At 45.4% G+C, this 24,237-nt stretch overlaps 1 protein-coding gene across 5 annotated transcripts; it reads left to right on the top strand.

Annotated features, from left to right (window-relative positions):
• The first annotated feature begins 387 nt into the window (after positions 1–387).
• ranbp2 (RAN binding protein 2) lies at positions 388–24,226 on the top strand. 5 transcript variants are annotated; one of them, XM_035394452.1, is made up of 29 exons: positions 388–626; positions 1,436–1,503; positions 1,629–1,740; positions 2,393–2,545; positions 3,060–3,290; positions 4,237–4,379; positions 5,466–5,661; positions 6,072–6,372; positions 6,849–7,030; positions 7,382–7,563; positions 7,745–7,868; positions 8,190–8,351; positions 8,457–8,594; positions 8,970–9,101; positions 9,338–9,544; positions 9,704–9,787; positions 10,285–10,426; positions 10,524–10,630; positions 10,835–15,710; positions 16,209–16,286; positions 17,423–17,629; positions 17,781–18,512; positions 19,897–20,096; positions 20,536–20,740; positions 20,895–20,996; positions 21,394–21,542; positions 21,796–22,069; positions 22,381–22,715; positions 23,328–24,226. In XM_035394452.1, exons 1-29 carry the CDS (start codon positions 555–557, stop codon positions 23,634–23,636), a joined length of 10,203 nt encoding a protein of 3,400 aa, XP_035250343.1. In that variant the 5' UTR covers positions 388–554; the 3' UTR covers positions 23,637–24,226. The 5 variants fall into 5 exon arrangements, with proteins under 5 accessions (XP_035250343.1, XP_035250342.1, XP_035250345.1 ...); XM_035394451.1 differs by having other exon boundaries at positions 10,799–15,710; XM_035394453.1 differs by lacking the exon at positions 16,209–16,286 and having other exon boundaries at positions 389–626; positions 10,799–15,710.
• Positions 24,227–24,237: the final 11 nt, after the last annotated feature.

The following is a 24,237-nucleotide window of genomic DNA, read 5'->3' as shown; positions in this document are numbered from 1 at the left end:
CGGGATATATACTGAAGCAATTTCGGTTAAGTACCTTGCTCAAGGGTACAACGGCAGTGTCCTACCCGGGAATCGAACCTGCAACCTTTTGGTTACAAGCCCAGTTCCTTACCCACTGTGCTACACTCCGTTTTATTCATAGAGATTAGCAAACTGGGAATTAAATTTTTTCCCTTAGATCATTGCAGGGCGACGGGGTCGTTCCAAAAGAGAGAGCTAGGGAAGTAATACACTTTCTTAAAACTACAGGTCTCTATCACAAGATATAGGCCTCGGATTGCATAAGCAGCAATGACATTTCTACACCAGTGGGAGGCAGCAATGCACTAAACAGTGCGTAGTCTGTCGGGGGGAAAAAAGAAGAAGAAACCGACGTCACATTTTCGTCGGTGTCCTACGTGCTGAGTGGATGCCATTTGAACTCGCCTGGCCTGTGTGCGGTTGTATAAGTACAGGCTTACGATAATACCGTCAGGAGGCTTTTGAAAGCTTCTTTTTCAGGTAGCTAAGGCATTACAGTGTATAAATAAATCGAAGCTCACTTCCCTACCACCATGCGGCGAAGTAAGGCCGACGTGGATCGTTACATTTCTTCGGTGCAGAGTGCTTCTCCTTCCCTTAAAGAGGTAAGCTAAAACCGGCTTGAGTGCGTAGTTTGGTTGTTTCGCAGAACTGGGCCTAACATTACCTTCTTGGATTTCAACAGAGTGGATTTGACAACTAAACACATTCGAGGTGGTGTCGGAGGAGTTTTTAAATTGTCTTATTTTATTTTTTACACGACTCAATTGGTGTATAACACCATCTCATTTTCCTCTATGTTCTGGCTATTTCCCTTTCCTTCAGAAAACGCGCGCAGGCCTGGTAATTTGAAAATGTTAATGTGTGGCTAACGCAGCAACTCGTATAACGTTAGCTAACGTAGCTAGTAAGTAAGCTGTACGAATCTATTCGTCTTATTTTTCTTATGCCTGAACATCAGTCCAGTGAAACTGGTTTCATTTCAACATTTAAATGTTGCAAAATGAAATGCTATTTATGCTAGCCACCAGGCTAAGCGCTGTGGCTACTGTCATGTGTCAAGTGACCCATCGCAAAGTTGACATTAAGTTACAAAAACAACTGGCGTACTAGAAACATATTATAGACAGAAAAGATCTAAAACGTCATTGATTATGGTTAAAAAACGATTTTAAAACGAGGTTATCGAGCGAGCACATTGTCCCTTTTTCTCGTGTAAATAGCTACGTTGGGTAGTATCATAGCTAGTTGCTGAATGGTGGAATGTCAACGTAGCGCCCAGTTACTAACGTTACCACGACATCTAGCTAACTTGGATGTATGTCATTTGTAATGTTAACGTTTGCTTTGTTAATGTTAATAGTTTTCGCTAGATAGATTATTTGCCCTTATTGTGTTTTGCCTTTTTTTATAGAAGCCGATTAAAGGATTCTTATTTGCGAAGTTGTATTTCGAAGCAAAAGAATATGAACTTTCTAAAAGGTAAGCATGGAGTGCACGTTACTTTAGCCAATCACATTTGAATAAATTTGTACTTCAATCCAGGCTTGTTTGCCGGGTTAACTTTTTCTGATCCAGTTGTGCTTTTAAATTGTTCTTGTTTTTAGATACGTGTCGGCCTACCTAACAGTCCACGAAAGAGACCCAAAAGCACACAAATTTCTGGGCCAGCTGTATGAGAGAGAGGGAGACATTGATAAAGCAGTGGGATGCTACAAGGTGTGTGCAGATCATAATTGTTATTATTATTATTAATAATAATAATAATAGTAATAATAATAATCATCATCATCATCATCATAATTATAATCATGATTATAATACATTCATAATGAGTATATACTCATTTCATTGTGCATACATTTGCTGACATAATTTTGCCATATTGATGCTTTAAGTCTGTGTATGAGTAGATGTACATGAATGTCATGAACATTTGATGCTTAATGACAAAATTATGATTAACTGGTTATTGGGTTATCATAAAAACACTTTGCAACAAGCAAACCATTAAGATTCAGTGTTTGGTTGGAGTATGGCTGCCTTAGAATATGGGTAAGTTTGCTGAAACCTTAAGTTCACTAAGTTTTCGCCCTAGGTTATCATTTAAAAAATTTATTTTTTTTGTCTAATCGCTCTAGATGGAAAAGAAAATCAAGGCCCTCAGGGTGTACACACAAAATCTATTTGAATGGGCTTCAAATGTTTTTTATTTTGATTAATTTTTTTTAAAAAAACTGCTGATGGCCTGTGCGTTGTGACTCAAAAAACCTTCATCAGGGTCATTGTATATGTTATGCAGTCCAAGGTGGTGGACAGGAAGGCCCCTCTTGTATATTAATTTAATATTTTCCTCCTTGGGCCTCTCCAGCGCTCTGTGAACTTGAACCCCGCCCAGAACGACCTGGTCCTGAAGGTAGCTGAGCTTCTGTGCAGCAAGCCGGAGCTCGACAACAGCGCGCAGTTCTGGGTGGAGAAGGCAGCCAAGCTTCTTCCAGGAAGCCCTGCAGTCTACAACCTGAAGGTCTGTTAGTACAGAGTTCCTGGAATTGCTGAGATCTCACAGGGCAACCTCACGGAAACCCTGAGTACACTGCTTTACCTGACTGTTTAATTAGTGCATGCCATCAAAGCAAAGAGCCAGTGAGATGATGTTTAAATGGGCGTGTTTAAGCTCTGTTAAAAATAATTCAACTTTTCTCTCTCCTGTGACTAAGTGCTTAAACAAGTCAGACAAGACATAACAATGTAAGAATGCTTCCACATAAATACAGTTCCAGTCGCATGACAAAAAGTGCTTGATGTGCGTCAGGATTGAGGGCGCTTGTTCAGTTTTTTATTTTTAAAAAGTTTAATTTTTTGCTTGGTGGAAATGACTTTGGTAGAGGCATTCTGCTCTTTCGCCTAATGACCTGTTCCATCTGTCATGGTGAGCTGGGTGCAGGGGGTTCTTGATAAACTTGCTTGCGCGCCTGATGATTCCTCTGAGTCCAGTGAGGCGAGGTTCCAGCTGTGCCCTCTATCTCTGTCTCTCCTAGGAGAAGCTGCTGAGCTCACAGGGGCAGCAGGGCTGGAACCAGCTGTTTGACCTGCTGCAGTCAGAGCTGCAGCTGCGCCCGAGCAACGCCCACATCAACGTCAAACTGGTGCACCTGTACTGCTCCGATGGGCGGCTGGAGGAGGCCGTCGGCCACTGCCTGGCCGTGGAGAAGAAGGGGGCCCTGCGGGGCAGCCTGGACTGGTACTCCACCCTCGTGCGCACGCTCCAGGTCCGTCCCTCTCCCGCACCTGCACGCACCCAGAGGCACTCTCATTCAGCTGCTGCTGGGAACCGTCAGCTTTGTTTGTTTGGGTGTTGTCAGCATGCTATTTGTTTGGTGGAGCTTCTCTCTGCTTTAGTCTGTGACTAAGGTGCTGTCACAGCTGTGTTTAACTAATTGTACCAGGGAAATTCAAGACATGAGGAAGTGTTAGTGAAGTTGGTGTGCACATAAAGAAACATGGGTAACCTGTTAGGCATGGTCATGCCACTGCAATGAAGTGAAGTCCTTTGAGTGCACAATCGATGTGGGAGGGCAGCTCTTTCTGAGTTGCTGGAACCATCACATCTGACACCAACAATCATATTAAGGTTGAAGTCACTTGGATAGCATTTCTTGCCATTCTAATGTTTGGTCGAACAACCACTAACCCATTCTCACCATGTGTGCTTGCTTTATATATTGAGTTGCTGTCACATGATTTGCTTTTTGCAAGCTATTTGTGTTAGCATGCTTGTATACCGAATAAAGTGGCCACTTTTCAATAAATTCCCAACTGTATGCAAGGGCGATTTTTTTTAAAGGGTGAGTTGTGTCCCTCTTGAAGCGGCTATTTGCAAAGCAAATGATAATCTGCAAAGCAAGTGCTAGAGGGCATTTCTGGTATTATTTTAGCTCCATCTTTATGCATGGAAATCAGACCTGGGTCAAATACATATTTGTTTTGGATTCAAATTCTTTTCTGTGCTCTTGATTTTGCCTGGTGTAATTGTGTAACTGAAGGTGGGGTTTACACCAGACAAGATCAATAATGCATAGAAAAGTATTTGAATTCAAAACGAATGCGTATTTGACCCAGGTCTGATTGAAATGTTTTTAAAGAATTTGTCATTTGAATGATTTTGATGTCTGAGTAGGTTTGATAAATCTGTGTGTGTGTGTGTCTCTCTCACAGGAGTACCTGGCCCAGCCCAGCACGCTGTCCAATGAGAAGATGTGGCGGAAGCTGCAGAAGGAGCTGCTGCTAGCCCACTGCAGCCTGCTGAGGCTTAGCCTGTCTGAGCAGAGTGTGCAGCAGTGTGTGGAGGCCCTGCAGAGGTAGCACACAGCACACTGCCACTGAACACGCATTCACCTCACACGCATTCAGTATCTTAGTGCAGCTGTATTTTTAAGTACAGTTAGTTTGGGCAGCCTGTGTCATGTAATATGAAGATAGAACATTTGTGGGAGTGTTTTTCCTATTTTGATTTTTGGATGATGAAAGTCGTTAAACTAAACAGAGTAAGTAATTTATGTTGTTTTAGGCTACAGATATTAGCCGTTTGAATAGTTTTTGTGTTAAGAAATAAACAGGGATTTCTTATAAACAATAATTTCCCCATGATTAATAAATGCCGATTTATGGCAAATTACATCCACGAGAAAGTGCTTTATTCATTTGCACATTAGGCTATAGAAACTGAAGGAGGCTCATTTATAAAGTGAACTTGCGTGCAAACGTCAAGTGAAGACCAGACGTAGAGTCACAGCTGTTTCCACGGTCAAATCGAGTCATGTTGAAATTTTATAAATCGCTGACGTGATTTTCTACGCACGCGCCACACAGTTGATCTAAAATACGTTTTATAAATGAGGCCCCAGATGTAGTAACGTAGTATTAAAGTTCACCGATGTCCTCTATTCTACTGCCCGCTTGTGGAAAATAACGCGTAGGCCGGTTTAGAGGGAGCATCACGTACATATTGCGCCCGACAATAAGCAGCTTATTTTTGTGAATTATAGGCAAATGATATTCGAATATATTCAAACTAACTAATTACAAAAGCTAATATTCAAACTCAATTTCATGGCACTTGACAGCCTTAGTTACCGGTGTATTTTTCACCCGCACACCAGCTAGAGCACATCTCTGAGGCTTCTGGTGCAGGACACCAGAGCATTCATTCATTTTAGGAGCGCTTTATGAACTTTTATCTTGTTTCCCTTTCCAAAACGCAGTATAATTGTTCTGAGGTATCACTAGATATAACTGCAGAGTTTTTTCCAGTGAACAGTGGGCATGGCACAATTGCCGTTATGTTTAGTGAGAGGAACGCCCTGTATACCTGTGTGGTCAATGTATGGTCTGCAGTGCAAGAGATGAACAGCGCTCACTCCTCTCCTCCTCTGCTGTTTCTCCAGCTTTGACTACGTCATGCAGACGACCGCGAAGCTCACCACCAGCACGACGGACGAGCTGTCGGAGGCCTTCACGGAGATGAGGGGTCACCTTTACCTGCACGCAGGGTCGCTGCTGCTCAAGATGGCCCATGTCAAGGAGCAGCAGTGGAGGGCTGTGACTGACCTCGCAGCCCTCTGTTACCTCTTAGCCTATCAGGTGAGACCTACTGGGAGTGGTGCCATTTTAGCCAATCAGATGAGACCGCCAGGGGATGGCATCAGTAAGGCATGGTTTGGGCGAAGCCATAAATTAGTTTAAAGCATTTAAATATACCCGTAGTTAATGTGGATGATTTATTTGAATATGACTATAAAAATGTTAATATTTGATTTTGTGTGTGTGTCCAAAACAAAAAAAACTTTAAATGTATTTTCTGAGTGATTTATTTTTATATGTACATAGTTTACATGCTCCAGTTTTAAGTCATGTTTTTTTGATGCTTGCCATCTCCAAGATTAGCGCAAACATATTTATTCTTTCATTTCAACGAAAAGTGCTCGCAAGCGAATGGGTATATCTAGGGGGAATTAAATCCTGTTCCCACCTTGTCACACCCCCGTCTCCAGGTACCCAAACCAAAGAGCAGGCCCTCGAAGGGGGCGCAGGCCACGCAGCAGCTGGTGGAGTCCCTGGCCTGTGATCGGCAGAGCCAGGCAGGCCACATGCTGCTGAACCTGAGCCAGGAGGACGACGGCTTCGTGAAGCAGGTGGTGGAGGCATTTGGGAACCGCAGCGGGCAGGGCAGCCTGTTCGAGATGCTCTTCGGGGCCCAGGCCCCCGCTGGCCCCTCCTTCATCGGCAACGACGACATCCGCAGCATGGGCACGGACATGCCGGGCATCGGTGATCTCGCCAAGTGGGACAGCGGTGAGAAGCCAACATTATTCATTTGTCTGATTTGTCAATGTCTATCTTAGTCCATCATGGTCCAAGTCTTTCTGTTTGTTTTAAGGCACCGTAGCCAGTGCTGTGTGCAGTAGTGCCTTCTTGCATGTTTTAAGATGCCGTAGCCAGTGCTGTGTGCAGTAGTGCCTTCTTGCATGTTTTAAGGCACCGTAGCCAGTGCTGTGTGCAGTAATGCCTTCTTGCATGTTTTAAGGTGCAGTAGCCAGTGCTGTGTGCAGTAATGCCTTCTTGCATGTTTTAAGGCACCGTAGCCAGTGCTGTGTGCAGTAGTGCCTTCTTGCATGTTTTAAGGTGCAGTAGCCAGTGCTGTGTGCAGTAATGCCTTCTTGCATGTTTTAAGGCACCGTAGCCAGTGCTGTGTGCAGTAGTGCCTTCTTGCATGTTTTAAGGTGCAGTAGCCAGTGCTGTGTGCAGTAATGCCTTCTCGTGCGTTTCAGGGGCTATCGTGCTATACGGAGGTGACCTGCAGCAGCTGGCCTGGCTGGGCCTGCAGTGGGCGCTCATGGGCCAGACACCTGCCCTCAGGGCCTGGCTGAAGCAGCTGTTCCCCCGGCTCACGCTGGAGACCTCCAAACTGGACACCAACACCCCCGAATCCATCAGCCTGCTCGACCTGGAGGTTCGGCTCCCCAGCGCTCTACGCCCTGCACAGCTCCTTGCACTGATATGGAAGCCTCTCTCCTGACCTGTGCTCTTGCCCAATAAGGATTCTCAGGGATCCCTTTGCCTGATTTTGTCATAATTTAGATCTGCAGCTAAATAGTTATGTGGCAAGTGTAGTTATTGTACGAAATGGTCAGAAATGTAATTTTTCTAAGCATTTATTTCTGCTGTCCAAGCTGTGATGCTGAGACCTTGCTGTGGTGCTTGTTGTTTTCCTGCAGTTTGTTCCTGGTGTGTTTTGTGCCTCCAATCTGCCGTTAAAGTGCCCCTCTTCCCTCTCTCCTCGCCCCTGTGTGTGCTGCTGCAGGTCTTCCTCAGCGGGGTTGTGTTCTGCAGTCAGGCCCAGCTGCAGGAGACGCAGAAGATCACAGCCAGCTCCCAGCTGCACGAGGTCCGGTGCCTGCCCCTGCAGGTCATCAAGCTGCTGTCCAATGAGAGACAGAGGGACTGGTGGAACGCCGTCTACAGCCTCATCCATAACAAGTCTCCGTGAGTTACTCCTGTAGGAATGAATCAAAAGCCGAACATGTCTGTATCAAAGACTATTGTAGAACTGCAGGTTTATTCTCAAGAATTTGTGTGTCTAATAAGTTGTTCACCGACTGGCATGGTCATCATGGCTTTTAAAATGCAGCTATGGTGTGTGTACGTGTTTGTGGGTTTTCTGCAGGCCGGGCATGTCGGCTAAGTTGAGGATCACGGTCCAGCATGGTCTTAGCACCCTGAGGGCTGGGGAAAAGCATGGCCTGCAGCCAGCGCTAGCCATACACTGGGCCCAACACCTCAGCGAAACGGTACACCTGCCGCTGCTCGTCGCTCTTAAAATACCCCTATACTCCAAGACCTCGTTTTGTTTCGCCTGTCATAAATTGAAGAATATTGTAGTCGCAATGCTCTTGGAATACCTCCAAAACACTGTAGCATATCTGGCTTTTCCCACCTTTTGGGCGTTGGTACAGCTGAATAAACATGTCATTAAGGCTTCCTTTGACGTATAGGAGGTGGGTATTCCTCCTGATCTGTTGCCAATAGGTGTAGGATTGCTTAATGTCAAGGTTCCTTGTAATAGTTCCAAGAAACTAACATGCATACTTGCGTTTTCTGTTTCCCTCCAGGGTAACGGAGTCAACTCTTATTACGACCAGAAAGAATACATCGGGCGCAGTGTGCACTACTGGAAGGTTGTGTTGACCCTCCTGGAAAAGATTAAGAAACGGCGGAGCATTCCGGAACCTCTTGATCCCTTGTTCATGCACTTTCGTAGTAAAGACATTCAGGTAAAATGGCTTTTTGTGGTAATCCTCTGGAAAGTGGAAATCTTGGACTCATGTTCTTTCTGCTTTTCATGCTGTAAATGTTAAAATTTGTGGTTCCTGTTTCAGATATCTGAAGTGAAGAGCTATGAAGAGGAAGCAGAGATCGCTTTTGCCATACTCCTGGATATTGAAGGCAGAACAGAGGAGGCGATTGCAGCGCTAGAAAACATAAACAGCATTTCCTCCTGTTGGCATCTTGCGCAGGTGTGTTGCAGAAATTGGCATTAAAGTATTTTTGTTTCCTTATTTTATTCAAAATTATTCTCCCCTTCCCTCCAATTTGGATTATCTATTTGCATCCATCGGCTCTCCTCTACGGTGTCTGTTTAGGAGAACACGGGCTCGTCTGTGCTGTTTCACAGATGCCTGTTTGATGAAGGGAGTTGATCTTGTGCATTGAGATTGGCATCATAGTATTGGGCGGATAGCTCTTGGCACAGTCTGGTTTGAGGCAAGCCCAAGGGACGCACCCACTTGCTGAAGCCTTTTGTTTTAACCAGACTATCCACCCAGCAGCTGCAATGATTGGAATTTATTGAATTTTTTTTTTTTTTTTTGGCTTTTTCTTCATCTGTGCAGATATTTCAGAGGCTTTCTGAAGAAGCAGGGAACGGTGTTGAAGAGAATCAAGACCGGTGCATCACATTCCTACGAAAGTTCAGAAAGTACCTGTCAAAAATTCACAACGCCAATGCTGCTGAGATTGATAAGGTGAACAGTTATTTTCCCTTGAACAGTAATTGCATTATTAAATAAAAACATGAATGCTTTGGATCATTTTTCATCAACTGTATGGAGTCCTAAATGTACATTGAAACATTGTAAATATTTTGTCCTGCCTTCCAAACAACTTTTCGTTCTTCACCTAGTGTAAGAAAAGTTGTGCCGAAGTTACTGTTTCTGAAGTCTTATTCTGCTGTTTTTTGTTGCATTGGATTTGTGTGTAGTTACCTATATCCATGGAGGAGGTGATGGATATGCTGAATGATGTCAACCAGCAACTTGCTGCATGTGGAGAGGACATGGATGAGGAAGAGGATGGTCAACCTACAAGCCCCAGTCAGCTCGCAGAGCCTGGTGCCTCTGCTTCTCGCATCAAATTCTCCACCCCATCTCCAACCAAGAGTGTGCTGTCTCCTTCAAAAAGACACATTGTACGGCATCAGTGCATTCCTTGTGCATTCTGGTCACTTTTCCAATAATGCCCCCCCCCTTTTTCTGTTGTCTTCATTAAGCCTTATTATGTTGTCTTCATTTTATCCTGTTATCCTGTTGGATGGTTTTAAATGGCTTCTCTTTCTGCTTCTTTCTAGTTTTCTCCCAAGACCCCTCCTCATTGGGCTGAGGACCAAAAGTCTATTCTAACAATGCTGTGTCAACAAGTGGAGGCCCTCACGGTCAGTGGGTTTTTTTTAATATATGTGGGATGTGGTTAACTGTTTTTCTCCCTTCTTAAAAATACTAATTGACACTTGTTGACTTGTATGGTCTTAAAGGATAACACTGTTAATTTTCATTTTCCGTATCGTCAACCTACCCTATGAAAATGCCAAAACCAAAAATGTTTCTGTCCAACTGTCAGTACTTGTTTTCCCCATTCTTTAAAGTAGATGTAACGCAAACAACAACCTTCCAGGTAATGACATTTCATTACAGGCATTTAGCAGACGCTGAGCGACTTACACAACTTTTTACATAGCATTGACATTGCATCCATTTGTACAGCTGGATATATACTGAAGCAATGAAGGTTAAGTACCTTGCTCAAGGGTACAACGGCAGTGTCCTACCCGGGAATCAAACCTGTGACCTTTATGTTACAAGACCAGTTCCTTACCCATTATACCACACTGCCACCTAAATGTTTGCATGCTCTTTGTTTGTTGGTGAACAGAACGAGGTGCATGACCTGAGGCACAACTCCTCTGGGGCCACAGCCTCCCCCCACCACCGGATGTACGGAGAGGGGTTCGCAGCTGAGGGCCTCCAGGAGCCGTTTCCAGCTGCCCAGAGCTTCCATGGAGCGCCCCTCACAGGTTAGGTGGTGCCATTTTGGTTCCAATCTCCTCTTTACCCCCCCCCCCCCCCCTTATTTTGTACAAAAAAGTGATTTTTTTGGTTTTCTCATAACAGTGGCTACTACAGGACCATCGGGACCTGTGTATTACAACCCCTCACCTGCCTACAACTCGTCAACTCAGTATCTTCTTCGCACAACTGCAAATGTCACTCCAACAAAGGTATGCATCTCTTACTAATTAAGCTGTTCCTTACCATGAAAGATGCTAGTTTAATCTGTAGATAAGCCAAACTCAAACTTATTACAGTACACACAGTCTTTCAAATGATAGTCTCAAAATAACAGCCTGTAATGGGCTATTCATTTATTCGTTTTTTTTTATTTTTAGACCCCAGTTTATGGGATCAACCGTCTCCCTCCACAGCCGCATGTGTATGCCTACCAGCAGCCTACGCACACACCGCCCCTGCAGACAAACCCAGGATGCATGTACCCCCAAGACCAGGTTTATGGCGCTCCCCTGCGCTTTGAGTCGCCTGCAACTGGCCTGATCTCTCCATACAGTGAGGAATACTACAGCCACAGTGTTCCTCAACCCTCTACCAACCCCACTCTGCCAGAGCCAGGCTATTTCACCAAACCCACTGCTGTCCCTGTGCAACCACCGAAGAGCAATGAGGCCAAGCCTGTAGAGTTTGGGAAAATCAGCTTTGGCCAGCAGATTCCTGTTGAGTCCCCTAATGTACCCAGCTTCGGAGCCGGCGTTCTTGGCCAGTCCACACCGGCTGCTGCCTTCAAGTTCAACTCAAATTTCAAATCTAACGATGGGGATTTCACCTTCCCCTCCATGCAGGTTAAAAACAGTGAGAGCCTGCTGGGGCTTCTGACGTCTGACTTACCGACCAGAAATGAAGCACAAATTGGGCAGAAGGTGCCCACTCAAGACCAGGCTCCTGCTTCCCAGGGTGGAGTCTTTAACTTTGGAACTAAAAACACAGCTGGTTTCTCTTTTGTTGATGCTGCACAGAGCCAGAGCAAACCGGGCTTGTTTGGGAAAACAGACCAGTCGTTCAGTTTCTCAGACAGGGCCAAAGCTGTGTTTGGCGTGGCGAACTGCGAGGAGCAGGAGGAGAAAGGTGAAAGCGACAATGAGAGCACTCGTGTTGAGGAGGACGAAGATGGCCCCCATTTTGAGCCCATTGTGCCTCTCCCTGATAAAGTGGATGTTAAAACTGGAGAGGAGGAAGAGGAGGAGATGTTCTGCAACAGGGCTAAGCTCTTCCGCTTTGAAACCGAAACCAAAGAGTGGAAGGAGAGGGGTATTGGTAGCATCAAAATCCTCAGGCACAGAACATCGGGCAAGGTCCGACTGTTGATGAGGAGGGAACAGGTTCTGAAAATCTGTGCCAATCACTACATCACTGCAGATATGGTTCTGAAACCAAATGCTGGCTCAGATAAGTCTTGGGTGTGGTATGCTATTGACTATGCAGATGAAATGCCCAAACCTGAGCAGCTGGCTATCCGTTTTAAAACGGCAGATGAGGCAGCCCTGTTCAAAGCGAAGTTTGAAGAGGCACAGAAGGCAGTACCGAAGTCTCCACAGAAGCAAGAACAACCAGTAGAAAAAGCGGTTCCTCCAAAAGCCTCATCTCCTCAGGCAGCAAGCAAAGAATTAGACTTTGGAGCCGTATTTGCTAAGAAGGAAGGTGAATGGGACTGCAGTGTGTGCTGTATAAGAAACACGCCCACAGCTGTGCAGTGCGTTGCTTGTCAGAACCCCAACCCTGCTGCTGAATCTCAACCAGATGGAAGATTTGCAGCTACGATGCCTGCAGCTACGGTGCCTGCAGCAGGGACTTTCACATTCGGGTTTGGTAAAGAAATATCAAAAGACACCAGCTCTGCTTCTAGCACACAGCCTTTTGGATCATTTGCTCAAATACCGACTACTTTTAAGTTTGGCACTAGTGATGCTTCTTCAAAACCTATAGGCTTTGGCACTCAGTTTGAGAAGAAGCCTGGCCAATGGGACTGCAACACATGTGCTGTAAGAAATGAGGCATCCGCAGGTCATTGTGTCTCATGTCAGACTCCTAACCCATCAAGTAAATCAATAGTTGATCCAGCTGTAAATAAACCCTCCACAGTTTCATTTGGTGCTGGGTTTGGTAGTCAGTTTGCCAAAAAGGAGGGGCAATGGGACTGCGACACTTGTGCTGTAAGAAATGAGGCATCTGCAAGTCATTGTGTCTCATGTCAGACTCCTAACCCATCAAGTAAATCAATAGTTGATCCAGCAGTAAATAAACCCTCCACAGTTTCATTTGGTGCTGGGTTTGGTAGTCAGTTTGCCAAAAAGGAGGGGCAATGGGACTGCGATACATGTGCTGTAAGAAATGAGGCATCTGCAAGTCATTGTGTCTCATGTCAGACTCCTAACCCATCAAGTAAATCAATAGTTGATCCAGCAGTAAATAAACCCTCCACAGTTTCATTTGGTGCTGGGTTTGGTAGTCAGTTTGCCAAAAAGGAAGGGCAATGGGACTGCAACACATGTGCTGTAAGAAATGAGGCATCCGCAGGTCATTGTGTCTCATGTCAGACTCCAAACCCATCAAGTAAATCAATAGTTGATCCAGCAGTAAATAAACCCTCCACAGTTTCATTTGGTGCTGGGTTTGGTAGTCAGTTTACCAAAAAGGAAGGACAGTGGGACTGTGATACCTGTTTAGTTAGAAATGATGCTTCAACTGCAAAATGTGTTTCTTGCCAGAGTCCTAGGAAAATCCAGATGCCCTCTCAGGGTGAGTTGGCGGCTATGTTTGGAAAGAAAGAGGGGCAGTGGGATTGTGATACCTGTCTGGTTAGAAATGATGGATCCTCAAGTGCTTGTCTCTCCTGCCAGACACCAAATCCTAATGCAAAAGTTGCAAATACAAGTACAAAAAATGCAGCACCATCATCAAGCTCTGCCTTCAGTTTCAGTTTTGGGAGCCAGAATGCATCAAATGCACCTGCAGCCACAGGGTTTAAAGCTAATTTTAACGCTGGCACCACATTCAAATTTGGCCAGGGTGAAGATAAGAGCTCCCCAGCATCGTTCAAGTTTGAGCTCCCTCCGTCTCAGGTGGAGAGCAAGCCTTCCACTAGTGGAGGTTTCTCTTTCTCAATGCCGATGCCTACGGGCGCATTTAAGTTTGGCACTCAGGAACCTGTGAAGCTAACCGCTCCGGCTGAGAGTCAACCTGATGAAGGGTCGGCCTCCCTATTCCTGAAAAACATTGCAGAGCAGCACCGAGAAAAAGAGAAAAATGCAGCCGAGGATGCAGGTCCATCAGTGGAGATTACTGAGCAAGATGAAAACCCTCTCTTTTCTGGCAAACCCAACACTTTTAGCTTTGCAGACCTGGCTAACTCTTCCCAGGGTGACTTCCAGTTTGGACAGAATGATCCAAACTTTGAAGGCTTCTCACGAGCTGGTGAGCAGCTCTTTGCCTCGCTCCAGCCTAGCAAAAAACTTGACACCTCTCAAGACCAGGACGATGAAGATATGTACAAAACGGAGGAGAATGATGACATCCAGTTTGAACCAGTGGTTCCGATGCCTGACAAGGTTGACCTTGTGACAGGGGAGGAGGATGAGGAGACTATGTATTCACAACGAGTCAAGCTCTTCAGATTTGATGCAGACACTAGTCAGTGGAAGGAAAGGGGTGTTGGAAATCTCAAGTTTCTGAAGAACAGCAAAAATGGAAAGCTGAGAGTGCTGATGAGGAGAGAACAGGTTTTGAAGGTGTGCGCTAACCACTTGATCACGACAACTATGAATCTGAAGCCCCTCTCTGGATCAGATAGAGCTTGGATGTGGCTTGCTAATGATTTCTCAGATGGTGATGCCAAGTTGGAACAGCTTGCTGCTAAGTTTAAAACGCAAGAATTAGCCGAAGAATTCAAACAGAAATTTGAGGAATGTCAGAGGCTCCTCTTGGATATACCTTTGCAAACCCCTCATAAGCTGGTTGACACTGGAAGAACAGCACATCTCATTCAGAAAGCAGAGGAGATGAAGTCTGGCTTAAAGGACCTTAAATCCTTCTTGACTGACGACAAAGCAAAGGTTAAGGAGCAGGACAGCCAAGCCAGTGGCACAACTGCTAACAGTACTTCTGGCTTGATGATTAAGCCCCACTCTGAGAGCGCTGGTATTACCCTTGAGTGGGACAACTATGACTTGCAAGAGGATGCCTTGGATGACACGGCAGATACTTCTGTGTGTGCTTCCCCATTAGCTAGTAGTCCAGAAGTTAGAAAGAATTTGTTTCGATTTGGAGAATCCACCACTGGCTTCAACTTCAGCTTCCAACCTATCATCAGCCCCTCTAAATCTCCTGCAAAACTTAACCAAAGCAGAGTTTCTGTTGGAACAGATGACGAATCGGAAACAACCCAGGAAGAAGAAAGGGATGGTCAGTATTTTGAGCCCGTTGTGCCCTTGCCTGACTTAGTGGAAATATCAACTGGTGAGGAAAATGAGCAAGTAGTGTTCAGTCATAGAGCCAAGCTGTACCGTTACGATAAAGAATTGAGTCAGTGGAAGGAGAGGGGCATTGGTGACATCAAGATCCTGCAAAACTATGACACCAAACGAGTGCGGCTTGTCATGCGGCGGGACCAGGTGCTCAAGCTCTGTGCTAACCACTGGATCGCCTCCAGCATGAAGCTGGAACCCATGAAAGGGGCAGAGAAAGCTTGGATCTGGAGTGCCTTCGACTTCACGGAAGGTGAAGGGAAAGTTGAGCAGCTTGCAGTCCGCTTTAAGCAGCAGGAGGTGGCTAACACCTTCAGAGAAGTCTTTGAGGCGGCTAAGAGTGCGCAGGAAACTAAGACTGAGCTTACGCCTGTATCACCCAGAGAGTGTACTCCGCTCAAGATGACCTGTGGTCAGGCTGCAGTAGCTGTGTTGGAGGAGACCACCAAAGAGCGAACGGATCTTCCTCCTCAGAGTTGCCATGCCACGGATAGTTCAACCTCCCCGGCTGCAGCACACAGTCCACAGAACCCCTCAAAAGCCATTGTCTCTCCACCGAAGTTTGTCTTTGGCACTGATTCTCTCCAGAAAATCTTTGGAAGCCCTCCATCTTCCCATGAGTTGATGCCCAGCAGCAAGACGAGCTCTAAAGAGAAAGCACCAAGTGTTCCTTCTGCAGGCTCCAAATCTCCAGAGAGTGCTCCTGCCAGTCAGCCGTCCATTGTAACTCCGACTCCAGCAATGCCCACATTCAAAGTCCCGACTAGAGGTAAGGTTTTCCTTACCTTTTCATCTGTGGTTCAGTGAAAGCTGCTTGTGCTGACAATGTGCCTATGGTGTTAATTTGCTTTCTGAATTACACATTATGTTCCATAATCTCCCTTGTACTGCAGTGCCCTATCCACAGGCCTTCAAAGAGAATAAGAATATTCCAAATCTTGGGCAGTTTAATTTCCATGAATGTTTATTATGATAAATGCTTAGTATTAACTATTTTTATCAGTGGGTTTTTTGAAGATTGTAATGGCAGAGAAAGAGTGAAGTACCACTTAAGAAGGCACATTAAAAGTAGAAAAGTGTAGTGCAGTTCTGGCTGTCAGTAGGCTGCATGTTTATAAAGCAGAAGGTGGACAATATAAGTACGATTTCCTGCTTTCCTAATATGTCTCAGCTTTTGAACATTTTCTAGTGATTTACAAAAAAGTCTCAAAAACGGCGAATTTACACAAGTCATCTAGTTTGTCTCACCGAGCAATTATTTTTTTAGGATTGGATTTTAGGCTTTTCAAAGATAACCCAATGGCTTTTTGGACCTGCACATCATCCACCCAATTTGAACCCCAAGGTATTTTGTCACTGCACTGTGTGTGTAATGTGACACATCACCTGCTGAGCTGTCACCCACTGGCTGTCGCTGCCAGAGTTAACCTGGCTGTATGGTGTGGAAACATCAAGGTTTATGCAAGAATCTAACATGTTGCATGCCCATCGTGTTTGGAATTTGGACATTATTGACAAACTCGCAAATTCCAAGTGTGTCTAAAGAGGCCCGAGAGGTCTGACTGCTCTCATTAACGATATAATACAAGAGGTGCAACATGGAGGAATAAATCATTTCTAGCTATATAGGGCAGATGGAGTTCCCTGTGAGCCACGGGTAAGTGTATGGGGTGGATGTAGAGCCAGAAGCTTTTAAGGAATCTGAAACGGGACACTTGGAGATGTCAGACATGCTTGCTCTGTGATAGGAATGCACTGTGTAAAGACGTGTAATGAGTATTAAGGTCAGCCACATTTAGCACAGGGTGCGTAGCAACAGTGCTGCAGTTAGTTACTGGCCTGGAAGTAATCCATTATCTCCGAGGTAACTTGGGGGTGTACGAAGTGATGAAAGGTATTGAAATCTCACACCAGAAGAGTACAGTACTCTGTTCGCCTAGTCATTTTAATGAAGTCTACCAGTTTACTAATTTTTCAGTTAGTGACACGAGTCACAAGTTAAATGGCTTGTCAGGGAAACTGCACTATTATAACAAATTGAGTCGGCCTCCCCTTATGGCGAAATGCATGCCAGGTGTTTTTATTATTTATTATAACTAGATCTTGCATGTGTATATAAGTGTGAAACTAACTTAAAACATTCAAATATTTTCCCCTTAAACAGCATTTATGGATGTGAGGATTTTTTATTTATTTATTTTTGTTTGAGTTTGCTTTTGTTTGGTTAGTTTTCCAAAGACTAAATATTTTAGTCCCTGTTCAGGAAAAAAAAAAAAAAAGAAAGTCTCACACCATAGAGCTGGGTACAGCCAGTCACGGTTTGTAGTTGTATGCTTTGACTCTCATAGATTTGTCATTTGGAAAACTCCCACTTCCGTCCTGCATTTCTGCATCTGTCATATCTCGATATATAGAATACTTTCCTCTGATTGTGTTGGTACAAATGTATGACGTTTTCTTTATATTTTTAATCTCCTGAAGCTGCCTCTGAGGTAGTGGGAGAAAAGGCGGATGATACGGCGAAGCTGGAAGGGGCTGCTGAGCAGGTGGACTCTGAGGATCTGCAGGTGGTGTTCGTGCGGGAGCCCACTGCAGAACAAGAACAGCTGGCCCGTGAACTCCAGCTGCCTCCTACCTTCTTCTGTTACCAGAACGAGCCGGGCTACATCAGCGATGACTCTCAGGATGGTGAGGAACCATCTGTGGCACTTGAGAATTATTTCAAATAATTCTACTTTATTGAACAAGTGTGCAGTTTGTGGTGGGGGGGGGGTTCAACGGTAAGCCTGTTAATTTCCTGAATTCATTGAGTCAATCCATTGGCATACTTTTTGTGCAGATGAAGACTTTGAGACAGCAGTGAGAAAGCTAAATGGGAAGCTGTATCCTGATCCTCCTGAGGAGGAGACCGGTGGGCTGGAGACCGTAACCCAGGAGACAGGCTCTCCAGAGACTGTAACCCAGGAGACTGGCGCCCCAGAGACAGTGTCCCAGGAGACAGTGACCCCGGAGCCTGGCGTCCCAGAGACAGTCACCCAGGAGACAGTGACCCCGGAGCCTGGCGTCCCAGAGACAGTCACCCAGGAGACAGTGACCCCGGAGCCTGGTGCCCCAGAGACAGTCACCCAGGAGACAGTGACCCCGGAGCCTGGCGCCCCAGGGACAGTGACCCCGGAGCCTGGTGCCGTGGAGACAGTCACCCAGGAGATAGTGACCCTGGAGCCTGGCGCCCCAGGGACAGTGACCCCAGAGCCTGGTGCCGTGGAGACAGTCACCCAGGAGACAGTGACCCCAGAGCCTGGCGCCCCAGAGATAGTCACCCAGGAGACAGTGACCCCGGAGCCTGGCGCCCCAGGGACAGTGACCCCAGAGCCTGGTGCCGTGGAGACAGTCACCCAGGAGATAGTGACCCTGGAGACAGTGACCCTAAAGCCTGGCGCCCTGGAGACAGTGACCCTGGAAACTGACGCCCCGGAGACAGTGACCCAGGTGACTGGTGCCATGGAGACAGTGACCCAGGTGACTGGCACCCTGGAGACAGTGACCCAGGAGGCTGAAGGACGTGAGGCTGGTAAATCAATGCACCCACACTTGCAAAATTTCAATTCTCTCAGTTTTCAGGGTTGAAGCACTAATTGAGGTTTATAGTGAGATGGAATTTATTGTGATACACTATTCATATTTGGGTGGAGGTATAGTATAATGATTAGGGAATTGGGGTTGGAATTGCTTTGAGTAGGGTACTTAACCTGACTGAATTGCTTCAGTAAACATCGAGCTGTATAAATGGATTGTATGTTTAATAAAAAGAGGGTACGATGCTTTGGAGTGTCTGCTAAATGGCTAAGTATAGATGATGGCTACCCATCAAAGCTGGATGCCGTGAACAACAAGCTTGGCATACTGTACACTGCAGCAAAAGCTACCTTTTTATAAGCTTTGCTTCACTGTCATAACTTTGCTTTCCTTTTTTCATCACTAGCAGCATTTCTGTATGTGCAGTTGTGTAAATAATGCACATATACACGTTGATTTGCTAATCACAGAGCTCAGAAAGGTTTCTCACATTTCATTAGCTACCTATACTAGTTTGTTTGGCTAATGCATTCTTTTTTGCACTCACAATATCTATTGCAATATCTTTTGCAAACAATGTTTTATTGAAAATGTAGCATGTTGCATATTTCCATATTTCTCTGTAGGTCACTTTGTGAAGTAATTGTCAAATGCTGATATTAGTGTTTTAATTGATTAGCGTTGTGAAAATAAGTTTCATTTCAGGAGATCAGGAGAGGCAGACACTGAACACAATAGCTATTCAAATGTGTTCCCAGGGGACTAAAGAATGAAAGGATGTGGAAAATTAAATTTAAAGGCTTTTTATGTTTTAAGATTTACTTTCCAAATAGATGTGTACGACTTGCTTGAGAGCCTTAAAGGTGGCACCGTGCTTTGATTTGTGCAATGTGAATGTCACCGTGGTGGTTATCTGCTGGTGCTGGTGCTTGAATGGCGTCTGTTTCCGTTGTGACGCTGTGGCAGAGACAGATTTTTAAACCCTGTGAAATTGCAATCCAGTTGGATGTTTGGTGTAAGATAAATGTTACTTCACCCGACTTGACATGGCGAGCCACAATTTAAGTACAGGACTAGCTAATAGAGTACATGAGGAAAATGCTGCGTTTTGCTTTCTCTCAAGATGACCTCGTGTTGGTTGGTATGCTAGCCAAGTTCTTACCGCATGAGGTGCATGTTCTTCACATTGAGCCGAAGAGCTTTCAAGCATCGCCACCGACTGATTTACTCCTCTCTGTCAAATTTAGCTTCTTATTTAACACCTGTCCACAGAAGCAGGATGGTTAAGGTTAGGGTTAGTCCCTGACGGACGAGCTGTCGGCTGTAGTGTGAGCCATTGTGCTGCCTCCGAGCTGACGGACCGATGCGTTACCTTTCAGCACCTGCGGCCCCCCCTGCGGGAGAGAGGGATGCCGAGTGCGTGCTGGTGTGGGAGAAGAAGCCCACGCCCGAGGAGGAGGAGCGAGCCGTGCGCCTTCAGCTGCCCCCCACCTTCTTCTGCGGGGCGGGGAGCGACGAGGGCGAGAGGGACGAGCCCAGAGACTTTGAAACGGAGAAGAGAAAAGTGCGGGAAGACATGGTGAGATCATCTCACCCTTGAGATGCTGTGCACCCGCTGATTCTTACTCACTGCCAGTTTGTGATCTTGACTTGGTTTTGTTGAAATTTTCCACTGTACTTTTCCATTGTACTTTTGCTGTTTTGTTTTTTTGGCTGAAAATATTACAAAGATATAATGCCCAATTCTTTCATTATCCATTACGTTTTGGAGTTCCTGAAATATTTTCCACCTATATATATATATATATATATATATTTCCACCTATTAGCCTATTGCATGTATTTCCAAGTGTTCCATTTTCAGAATTGTATTTTATTTATTTATTTATTTATTTATTTTTATTTTTTTAGAAATGAAATTATGCAAGTGAACCTATTGAACTTTTCCTTTCCTTTTTATTGAGTGCCGGTGTGTAGAATCTGAATGATAAGGAGCTATGTTTTGTGTAAACCTGCAGAAGATGAGAACTGAAAAGAGCGAGGTAGCAGACCCCATCATCTCTAGCAGTAGCGACGCCCCGGCGGCAGAGGAACAGGTCACGCCCCAACCTGATTCTTCCAGCGAAGCCACCCCCGTCACCACGTCTGTTGCCCAGGACAGCGCCCCAATTGACCTGTCCACGAAAAAGGGCCCTGAGCCAGAGCCCGACTCTACTAGCCAAGGCATGACGCTCTCGCGCACACAGCTCCTGTTAATGGAAGGTTTCCGGAGTAACGCCACAGTACAGATGATGTTCCAGACGAGTGTTTATTGAATGCAAGTTCTATTTCTGCAGCTGGTGTTGTTTTCTTAACGGGTGCATTGTTTCTCCTGCAGACCCTCCCGTTTTTTTTGGTTTCACTGGTTGTAGCGACGTCAAGGAATTCTCGTTCGCAGATCTGGCTAAGAGCGGCAGCGACTTTGCTTTTGGGAAGCAAGGTACGTGTATTTGAATTTTGTACACACATTTTGTGATCTTTTTCATTTTTGAAAGGCAAGTGGTATGTAAAAATGATTGTGGCCACAGTTTTAGCTAATTTAACTTGCACATAGATGTTTCTAGTGTTATGTTTATTTAAATTGCATCTTGGGGGTCCTTTGGTGCCTCATTCTGTTAAGGCACTGTTTCAGTGTGTTGATGGGCGCCCTGTTTGGGTATTGAATCCAGACTGTGCTAATACTGAATGCACACCCTGCAGGTGAACACATAATTCTCCACAGCTTTGCCATGCTGATCCAGTCTGCATGCTCAAGCTGCGTATGAAGTGTCTTCCTTATGTCTGTTTAAGCTCAGTTAAATTATTTCTCCTCTCTCGCTTGCCTCTTCCCACTCTAGATGCCAGCTTCTCCTGGGCAAATGCAGGGGCCACGGTGTTTGGTGCTGCTCCGGTGACCCGAAATGAAGGTGATGAAGAGGGCAGCGATGATGAAGAGGCTGTGGGCTGCACTGACATTCACTTTGAGCCTATCGTCTCACTGCCAGAGGTAGAGTCCTGAATATTCAGTGAAGCTCTGATGAAGTGCTTTTCCAAATGCTGTTTTTTGCTTTTGTTTTTATTAGCCGTAGTCGATCAAGGTTGCCATCAGTGAAGGGACATTTTACTATTTTCTCTAAACAATGACGAGCTAATTTGTCCTTGCGATTGCTTCGCTACTCGAGGGAGGGGGTAGGGTTTGGGGTGCCTACAGCCTGTTATGCAGCCACAGACCCTCTGAATAAAGTCCCTGTGATAATCAGGTGGAGACCAAGTCTGGAGAGGAGGATGAGGAGATCCTGTTTAAAGAGCGGACCAGGCTGTACCGGTGGGACCGCACCTTGAACCAATGGAAAGAGCGCGGGGTGGGGGACATCAAGATCCTCTATCACCCCCAAAAGAGGTTCTACCGCGTGCTGATGAGGCGCGACCAGGTGTTCAAGGTCTGTGCCAACCACACCATCACCCAGGGGATGGAGCTCATGCCCATGAACACCTCCAACAATGCTCTGGTGTGGACCGCCACAGACTACGCAGGTACAGAATGCCATGTCCGTTACGTTCAAACACTTAAACCAGATGTGCGTTCAACAAGGAGAACGTGTGGCAAACTGTTCCCTTGTAATAGTCGCCATTAAGCGACTTTAAATGGAAAGTTTCAGTCTGCTCAACCTTCTGCTGATTATCAACTTCAGGATGACTAATTGTACATGGAAAGCATTTCCTGTTTATGAAACTATGCGTCTGCAGATCACACCACTTGAAAATGACCGTAACCAAACTTCTCCCACATGAGAATGGGGTGATAAAATGCAACATTTCATCTTATTTGTTCCCTCCCCCTGCAGAGGGGAGCGCGCAGGTCGAGCAGCTGGCTGCGAAGTTCAAGACGGAGGAACTGGCGGGATGCTTCAGGAGGAAGTTTGAGGAGTGCCTGAGCCGCATGGCCCAGTCTGACTTCAGCCAGCTGTCTCGGGTCCTGGAGCATTCCCGGGAGGGGAACCCCATCGTGTTCTTCTGCGTCGCTGCCGACGGGGAGCCGCTGGGGAAGATCACCATGGAACTCTTCTCCCACATCGTGCCCAAGACTGCCGAGAACTTCCGGTCCCTGTGCACCGGGGAGCGAGGACTCTGCTTCCGCAGCTCCATCTTCCACCGCATCATCCCAGACTTCATGTGTCAGGTGAGCAGCACTATGGATATGGTTTCCTGTGTTCAATGCGCTTCATTTATGTGTATGTTTATATATACAGAAGTACATGCATGCATATACTATCATTGTTTTTTGGGTTGGGGTGCTCCATTAGATCGTCCGCCGACGCTTATCGCTCATTCAGCCAATCCAAAACGGCTAGTAAAATGATGCATGACCAGCTTCTCTGCGTGTGAGATGTAAAGTGTATTGACGTGAGAAGGGGGTGGTGCGCTTTGTAGCCTGCTGTAGGCTAATAAATACCGGTCACTGATTCTAAACATTTTAGACACACTTAAAACGTAGCTAATTAAATTCTGTTTGTGACCCAAACAAGTAGATAGATAGTACACAGTCTTGAAATGACTTTTGATTGTTTGTATGTGTGAACGCCTCCCATTCAAAGAAATAGTTATATTGTATAAAATTCCATTTTGAGCAAACCTCCACTGAGTCTTTTAAATAGGCTCTGCATAAGCTATCTGTATCAGTGCCAAAAAAATCCAAATCGGAGCATGCCTGTTTTCATGCGTGTCTGCGTCTGTCAGAAACGCAGAACATTTAGGGCCTTGATTTATGGTTTTTGTCCTTCCCCACTGCCAGGGTGGAGACATCACCAAGCAGGACGGGACTGGAGGAACGTCCATCTTTGGGGACAAGTTTGAGGATGAGAACTTTGATGTGAAGCACACCGGCCCGGGCTTGCTGTCCATGGCAAACCGCGGCCGCGACACCAACAACTCCCAGTTCTTCATCACCATGAAGAAAGCAGAGCACCTAGATTTCAAGCACGTCGCCTTTGGCTTTGTCAAAGACGGCATGGACGTTGTGAAACTGATGGGAGAGCTTGGCACAAAGAACGGCCAGCCGAGTAAGAAGATAGTCGTTACTGATTGTGGACAGCTGCAGTAGTCTCTTCAAATAAATGTTGCACTTGCTACTTAATTCAAAACCTGTAAATTTCTTAAGATGTATTTGTGTGTAATATGTACATGGTTTACTTTTTTATGTTTTATATGTAGGTTATTTGCATGTGTTGAAATAAAGCTGAAACCAGATACTTTGTAAACTCCCTAACTAGTTTTTTCATGTGCGGGGGAAAAACAAAAGACCAGTTAAGTCATAATATGAGTTTATGAATACATATTCCTGCTTGGATTGTAGTACTGTTGCATACATTGTGGGGTTAGGTGTCATGTTTGTGTTTGGAGATTGAATTTTTTCAGGAATGATGCTTTTTTGTGATAAGAGTGGGGTTTATGGGAAAGCACTCTAAAATGTTCACTTTATACAACTTGATGTTTAAGACCAGCTGGATGGATGCGGTCCTTTTTTTTGAGTTGTAAGAATGTCTGACTATCATGTTTACTACATTTCAGATTGGAATAATTAAATTCTCTCAATTTCCAAGTAATTATATACTTAAGCTCTTAATTTTCTTTAAAGTGTAAAAGAAGTTACAGAAATAACTTTTAGGTGGAAATAAATTATATTTGTACAAATCTCTGCAGTG

The sequence above is a fragment of the Anguilla anguilla genome, chromosome 15 (assembly GCF_013347855.1).
Source record: "Anguilla anguilla isolate fAngAng1 chromosome 15, fAngAng1.pri, whole genome shotgun sequence".
NCBI lineage: Eukaryota > Metazoa > Chordata > Actinopteri > Anguilliformes > Anguillidae > Anguilla > Anguilla anguilla.
This window is presented reverse-complemented; position numbering and strand designations above follow the sequence as displayed.